This window comes from Apaloderma vittatum, unplaced genomic scaffold, assembly GCF_000703405.1.
Source record: "Apaloderma vittatum isolate BGI_N311 unplaced genomic scaffold, ASM70340v1 scaffold27287, whole genome shotgun sequence".
NCBI lineage: Eukaryota > Metazoa > Chordata > Aves > Trogoniformes > Trogonidae > Apaloderma > Apaloderma vittatum.
In genome coordinates this window covers 9,312-17,118 of record NW_009727387.1, presented here as the reverse complement: position 1 = coordinate 17,118, position 7,807 = coordinate 9,312, and the positions used below count along the sequence as shown (strand labels likewise).

The window sequence follows — 7,807 nt, the reverse complement described above, 5'->3', positions numbered from 1 at the left end:
GGGGCCCTCCCTCCTCCATCTGGAGCTGTGTCTGCAGCCTGCCTGCCTGCGGTGACAGTGCCTGTGTCCGGGCTATAACACTCACACGTTGTTCTCTTTCCCAGGAGAGAAAACTGAGGGTCTCATGGGGGTCTCCGAGCTGATAATCTCCACCTCGGTTTTAGGGATCCTCTTCTCCCTGCTCGGAGCCCAGCCGCTCCTGGTCATTGGCTTCTCAGGGCCTCTGCTGGTGTTTGAAGAAGCTTTTTACAAGGTACATGTGAGGCAGTGTCCGTGCTTGGCACCTGCTCGCTCTGCCATTGCGCTGGAGAGGGCAGCCAGCGTTTCTGAGGTCTCCGAAGGGTCTGTGGTGGTGTGGACTCCTTGGGTCCTGCCAGGCTGCCTCAGCTTGGCCGGGACTGGCCCTGACTCTGCTGACCCTTCGCAGGTCATGCTCTAGGGACTTCTGCCTCCTGTTGCTGTAATCCCGTGGGCTGACACCCTTGAGGTGTGACCGTGGTAACAGCAGGCCTCTACCTGCTGACCATGTGGGGAGCTTATCCCCCAGCTCAGAGCCACAGCCCATCCTGGCACAATGAGCACTTGTAGCTACATCCTAAAATACTGGTCCCTAATACTCTCTTGTTCTTGGGGTTTTCTTTGCAGACCATTTCACAGCTTTTGCCTGTGTCCAGGTTTCCCTGTGTGGAAACCCAGCAACGTTCAGTGTACCACCCGTTTGGGATGTCCCACGTACGTTACTCCCACCTCTCAGGATGAGCCCAAGGGTGTGTGCAGAGATATCCTGGCCAGCTAGGATGGACCTGTTTCTTTCTCAAGTAGCATGACATCTTCACTCTTAAAAAATACCTGTGCCACCGTGCCTCCAAGCAGAGGATCTAATCCTTCTCTTTTTTTTCTGACTCCTTGCATGTCTGGGCTTTTAAGGCACGGGTTTTCCTACAGCTAGATTTTCACTTTGTTGTGTCAAGAGTTTGGAACTGGTGATGCCGTCGCAGTGGGAATTTCCCTGCTCTCCTGTGACCGCACTTCTCACTGACTGCTTTTGCTTTGCCCAGTCGTTGTGTACAGGGCTGTACCTCTGCCCTGCGTGAGGGCACCGTCTATGGCAGTACCAGGGAAGGCTGCAAAGGGAGGGGTGTGATTTGTGCTGGAAGTAGTTGATGTTGCTGTGTGTGAGTGATCAGAAGCAGTGGAGATGGTCTGCTCTGTGGGGACAGCCCTGGATGCTTTTCTCCACACGCATACAACTGTGTACACACAGGGATTGTACCCCAGCTACTGTAGCCTTTCTGCAGCGGGACATAGCAGGCTGCTCAGGCTGTCCTTTGCAGGGAGCAGGCTTGTGCTGTTGAGTGCATGGAGTGGTGGAGAGCCATGTTGAAGTAATGGCACCTCCATGCAGGTGGGATGGGGAGTGTCATGCGTGGGGTGGCCTCAGCAGAGGGTGAAGGAGGTTCTGTTACAAAGACTGGAGTGGTAAAGACCTGCTTTGTGCAAGCTGGCTGGTGTTAATCCAATGTCTGCAACTCTGCCTGTGACTCCAGCCCTGAATTCACTCTCTCTGTGCTGGATGTCCAAGCAGATATAGATGCTTTTTTCTAGGGGAGTCTCTGAGCTTAATGGGAAGCACATGTGGGAGGCAGCCTGAGAAGCCGTAAGTAACTCCTTCCCCTTTCCGTTTCAGTTCTGCCAGACACAAGGCATTGAGTATCTGACAGGCAGAGTGTGGATTGGTTTGTGGCTCATCGTCTTCATCTTCATTATCGTGGCAGCTGAGGGAAGCTTCTTGGTGCGCTACATCTCGCCCTTCACCCAGGAGATCTTTGCTTTCCTCATCTCCCTCATCTTTATCTACGAGACCTTCTACAAACTGTACAAGGTGAACCTTCCCCAGGGAGATGGACTGCTGCATCTCTCGATCCACCAGGACTCTGCTGCTTTAGCTCACAGGAGGCAGGGGAACAGGGCCAGCTCAGCCACATCTTTCCTAGGCATTCTGCAGAGCAGTTCTTTGCTGACCTCTCATGCCCCTGTGCCACCACAGTGGCTGGCAGGATGAGCCCTAATGTCTGTCTCCCCTTCTCTTCCTGCAGGAGGCATTAAAGAGGGGCCACTTTTCTCTCCCCAGCCCTCTCCAGCTGGGTAGGTTGCGAGGCGAGGTGATGGATGCTGGGGTTGTCTTCACCCACCATCTACTGCCCTTACCTCTCCACAGAGCAGGACTCCTCCGCTTCCCCCTGTCCCCAGTAGTGACAGTGCCCCCTGCCCCTCCTTGCAGTAACTGTGCGTGCTGCTTCTCTCACCCATGCAGGTGTTTGCAGAACATCCTCTGCTGAAGTTCTACCCACCGGACGTGCAGAGCAGCCTGAATGCCAGCATGCTCTCTGCGGATGCAATGTCCCTGGGAATCAGGATGCAGCCCAACACAGCTCTCCTCTCCCTCATCCTCATGCTCGGCACCTTCTTCATTGCCTTCTTTATGCGCAAGTTCAAGAACAGCCGCTTCTTAGGAGGGAAGGTGAGAAGTTTGTGGGACCCGGCTGTTAAGGACCAGGGACATGCCAAACAAATAATTCTTCTTGCTGCAGACCTTTGATCTCCAGAGCATTTGAACTGTCCCTTAAAGAAAGACCAGCAAACCCTTAAATACGGTGCAGAAGGGATGGTAGCCTGAGCCAGGCTGCAGACCAGAGCTGGCTGTTGATAATGGTATCCCCACTGTCCTGCTCCAGTGAGTTTTGCTGATAAGCCCCCTGGGCCTTGGGAAAGCTCCTTTGGCTGGATTCAAATCTGTCAAACTAAAATATAGGAGGAGGAGCTTACAACTTGTTCTCTTTGGACATCTCTATACGTGCAGGGCATCTGTGTAGTACCAGGATCACCATCTAAACAAGCCACTAGGAGCAATTAGCTGGTCACGTAGCGAGTGGCTGGAGGGCGGTGTGTTGTGTGGGCAGTGGGATGCACAGCCCTGTGAGTCAAGGCTGAGTCCCCTTGCCCTGCTGGCTGGCAGTGCTGTGGTTTGCTGGCCCCACCTGGGGCTTCGCTTTGCCTCAGGCTCCATGTCGCAGGGTGGGTGTGCGGAGCCGGCCCGTTCCCTTTGCCAGCCAGGGTGTTTGTTCTGCAGGCTCGGCGGATCATCGGAGACTTTGGGATCCCCATCTCCATCCTGGTCATGGTGCTGGTAGATTACACCATCACTGACACATACACACAGGTAGGTGCCAGCGCCGCCCTTGAGTCCCTCCTGCAGCGGTCCCTGCAGCGCTGTGGCCTGCTCTTGTGCCATGGGGGATTTGCATCTCCTGCCTCTTTAGTCATAAACAGCGCAAAGCAAACAGAGATGTTCCCCTCGTCCTCACTGCCCCGTGGAAGAGAAGCTTCAAAGGTCTTACCTGAGAGTGAGACCAGAGCTACAGGGACTGGAGTGCCCTGGTATCCCTCTGGCATTCCAGCTGTTATAGGGGAGGCATTAGAGAACCAGAGAGATTCAGAGCAGTTAATTTCTTGTTTGTAACTCTAAAAACTTGCAGTCAATCAACAAGACATGAACTGGTTATGCATAATGACGGGGGTGTCATATAGGGTGGTTGTAGTGAGGTACTTGTCATAGCTTTAGTCCTTTACATATTTACACTCTCCTTGTTTATGGGCTGCTAAATATTTTGATCACTGTCTGAAACACAATGACCTCTTTCCCAGTTTATGCACAAACTTAAATATTATTAAACAGACCCATCTCACAGGTTTCCTTTTTTCCCCCTGTTTCAGTGGTTGTGCAGTGATATCTTTTTGTTTTGGTATTTTTTTCAACTAACATCAGGCAGAAGGTGAAAGGTATTTCCTGTTCAGCATGCAAGCTTTTTATCAAGACAGCCCAAGGCTTAAAGTAATCCAAATGCATTTTTATTCATTTAAATGTCAATGAAAAATCTGGTTTTATCAGACGTTAGTAAAATCATGCACTTTGTTACATGCTTTTCATTCCCTTCTACACTTCCACAATTAATATCAGAAGAATTATCATTTCGGTATTAACTCTGCATATGTACAAAGCTTTTCGAGAAAATGGTAGTTACACAGCTTAGCTCAAGTACAAGCATTCCAGGAATATTATTCATACTTATGCTGATTAACATAAATGCAAATCATAAACTCTGCCTTCAGAAGTGCTCACGCAGGCAGATAGCGAGAAAGGCTGTAGAGCAGCGCGGAGCTGAGAGTTCAAATGCTGATGAACGCGGGGTCAGGACAATGTACAGCTGGGAGTCTGTGTGGTCTCTGATGGGAGCACAAACATGATATTCCCTCTGGACACTATCAGAGTGAGGTCATTTCCAGAGAATGTGGGCACTTCTGGAGTCCACGCTACAAAAAAAATACTTAAAAATGTCTCAGAAAAGGCTTGGAAAGCCACCTCAGAGAAGGGTAGGCAGTTCAAGATATTTGATTTGTCCAAGCAGAGGTCAGGGAACATTTTAACCATGATTTGCAAGCACTGACATGGGGGTGAGATTCCTGAGGGAAGATATTTCCTTGGTCTCTTGGACAAAAACCAAGGGAATTCCAGTAGCTGAAAGGAAATGAGACAGGCCCATGTTGGGAAACATGGGATTTTTTCACTGAAAGGGGATTATCCATGAGAAAGTCCTGCTTGGGTCAGAGTTGCTGTTCTGTCATCTGAGGCATTCAGACCAGGGAGACCAGCAGGACCAAGGCAAGTCCTGTGTGAGGCTGTCGGTACGTGTGTGTTTAATGAGTAACTGGGTTTTGCGGCTTCACCACCAGAAGCTGAATGTCCCCTCTGGCCTATCGGTCACATCTCCTCACAAGCGTGGCTGGTTCATTCACCCCATGGGCAGCAGTGGGACCTTTCCGATGTGGATGATGTTTGCCTCTGCCATCCCCGCCCTCCTCGTCTTCATTCTTATCTTCATGGAGACCCAGATCACTACGTGAGTACCTCCCTCACCATTACCAGCGGTCACTAACTCCTGGGCAGGCAGGGCTGGGCCGGGTGCTGGTGCCATTCGTGTGGAGATACGCGTAGCGTCCCAGCGGGACAGCAAGGGCAGGATCCTGGCCATATCAGACTGTACCTTCTTGGATTCTCCCATTGCCTCTTGGCTCCCCTCCGGGCATACAATGCGGTGGAGACCTGCCTCAGCCCAGCACCCAAGGCTGACAGCCACCATCCTTCTCAGCCATCTCCTTGTTGCCCCCACGTGTATTCTCTCCAGGGAGTGAACATTGTCCCCAGCTGCCTACTTGGCACTGACTTGGGCTCTTTTTCCATCCAGGCTGATTGTGAGCAAGAAGGAGAGGAAGCTGCTGAAAGGCTCTGGCTTCCACCTGGACCTGCTGCTCATTGGCACTATGGGAGGGCTCTGTGCCCTCTTCGGACTGCCCTGGCTCACGGCAGCCACGGTGCGCTCTGTCACCCACGTCAATGCCCTGACAGTCATGAGCAAGGCCATTGCACCAGGAGAGAAACCCAAGATTGAGGAGGTGAAGGAGCAGCGTGTGACCGGCGTGCTTATCGCTGCCCTTGTTGGTGAGCCTCTGCTTGGGTGAAGGAGCGAGGGGGCAGGTCGGGGCTGACTACCTGAATCTCCTGGCAGCGTCCCGGCCGCATGGGGGGGTCTGCGGTCTGCCTGCTTACTGTGGGACTGCGCCCACCTATGTTCAGCCTTCCTCTGGCAGCCCTCAGTACTCCCCCTTCAATCTGTCTCTGCAACCCTTTCAGCTAGACCTGTCTTGAGCTTCCTTTCCCTTGCACCCCGGGACAGGCAGACAGGAGGTGGGAGAGGAACAGAGGCCGAGGTGCCTTGTGAGTGGTCTGAGCTCTCTCTCTGCAGGTCTGTCCATAGTGATGGGGAACATGCTACGGCAGATCCCGCTGGCCGTGCTCTTCGGTATCTTCCTCTACATGGGGGTTACGTCGCTCACTGGCATCCAGCTCTACGAGCGGCTGCTCCTCATCTTCATGCCATCCAAGCACCACCCTGATCACATCTACGTTGTCAAGGTGAGTGAAGGCAGGTTGCGGGGAACCAGGCAGTGAGGAGCAGAGGAAGAAGAGTTGGGCGAAGGGAAGCTGGTGTTTTGCTAGAATGACGCTTGACTTGGTGACTCTCCTTGGCTGCAAGTTTGTGGTGAGAAGCCAGTGCAAGCCATGTGGACAGGTGATACAAGGCTGGTGTGCCAGTAGGCTGCGCACAGAAGTGTGTTACCAAGATATTGAATGGATGGACTGCTTATAGGTCGATGTGTTGCCTGAGTGGGTGGAGGGCCACTGCCCAGTGGCTGTGCTGCTGGGTTGCATAGAGGTGATGTGTTAGGGACTCCTGCCTTTCTGTAGGGCAAAGGTAGAGTGTACTGTGCTATGCAGAAGAGTTATGTTCTGCCAGTTGGGTCTTCGTTAATCTGTGTGGAAGGATAATGTGTCCTTAGACTGGATTTACCTCCCCAGGTGAAGACCTGGAGAATGAATCTTTTCACCTGCATTCAACTGGCTTGCATCGTGCTGCTCTGGGTGGTGAAATCTACGGTGGCATCCCTGGCCTTCCCCTTTGTCTTGATCATGACAGTGCCATTGCGACGCTTCGTGCTGCCCCGCTTCTTCCACGACAGGGAGCTCAAAGCGGTAAGTAATAACCGTCCTTACTGTCTGGCTTGCAGCACCGGGGTGAGGTTGAGGGTCTTGAGCAGACAGAAAAGCTGGGAGATCCTGGGCCAGGAAAACCTTGGCTTTCCCTGCTGTTGTCTAGGGGGTCTTTGATCAACAGCAGTAGGTGGGTGGATGGCTTCCTCAGAGCTTGTAGCCCTCAGAGTGCAGTGTGGGATGGATGGGCACCCTAGGGCAAGGAGACAAAGGATCCTACCACTCAGAGGACTGGAATAAGAGTTTCCTCCTTCATGCTTCTCCCCGTTTGTGGCTCATTCATGAAGAGACACCCTGTTTCCCCACTGAGACAGCAGCGAGGACAGCCCAGCAGCACAGCAGAGCCTGTGGCTACTTGGCACAGGAGCGCATAACCACAGTGCCAGGATGCTGGCAGCTCCTCTGCTGCTGCCAACATCATGAGCTGCTGTTGGAGAGCAGCCTGGAGCAGCACCCAGAAGCGAGTGCTGCTGCCAGGGGTGGAGGGAGAAGCTGCTGGACCAAAGCCCAGGTGATGGGGCACTGTCAGACAAGAGCATTTCTAGGAAAGGGCATCAGGCTGGGGACACGTGGACAGGCATGCAGGGAGGAAAAAAGGAGCTTGTTGGAAAAAAGGGGTCTGTTGGGAGGGGAGGGAGCAAGAGCTTTGCTCTTCTCAGTACGGCCGAGCTGCCTGGCTCGCTGCGCGCTGATCCTTCCATGCCAGGCTTGACCCTGCGCTGGGCACGGCTGTGGCCTTCAGAGCCTGGTCTCTGCCTCTCCCCAGTTGGACTCAGAGGATGCAGAGCCGAACTTTGATGAGGATGGCCGGGATGAGTACAACGAGCTGCACATGCCTGTGTGACCTGGGAGCTGCCCTCCCGGCTCATAGGACAGGCCGTTTGTGCCTGCTCGACCCTCCCAAGGAATAACTGGACACTTGCTGTGAGTCACACGATCTCTTGCCTGGACCAAGGAATGGCTGTTCCATAGCCCCATCGGAGGCAGCTCCGGCTCCTGCAGCCCCATCGCTCGCTCAGCAGAGGCTGTGAGTCTCTCACCTCTTGGACCTGGTGGACTGAGAGATGTCTCTTACATCCCGAAGCTGCGTGGGTCTCCCAAGTGCCCGTGGGTCCGGGGTCTGCTCCCTCCCCGCTGGAG

At 53.4% G+C, this 7,807-nt stretch overlaps 1 protein-coding gene across 1 annotated transcript in view; it reads left to right on the top strand.

Annotated features, from left to right (window-relative positions):
* The window catches only part of SLC4A3 (solute carrier family 4 (anion exchanger), member 3), a 22,249-nt gene extending 14,738 nt beyond the window's left edge, over positions 1–7,511 (top strand). The window contains exons 12-20 of the mRNA XM_009873651.1: positions 105–253; positions 1,688–1,882; positions 2,315–2,521; positions 3,131–3,220; positions 4,792–4,958; positions 5,304–5,557; positions 5,862–6,031; positions 6,476–6,649; positions 7,434–7,511. Coding sequence (XP_009871953.1) covers positions 105–253; positions 1,688–1,882; positions 2,315–2,521; positions 3,131–3,220; positions 4,792–4,958; positions 5,304–5,557; positions 5,862–6,031; positions 6,476–6,649; positions 7,434–7,511 — 1,484 coding nt within the window. The remainder of the gene's footprint in view (positions 1–104; positions 254–1,687; positions 1,883–2,314; positions 2,522–3,130; positions 3,221–4,791; positions 4,959–5,303; positions 5,558–5,861; positions 6,032–6,475; positions 6,650–7,433) is intronic.
* Positions 7,512–7,807: the final 296 nt, after the last annotated feature.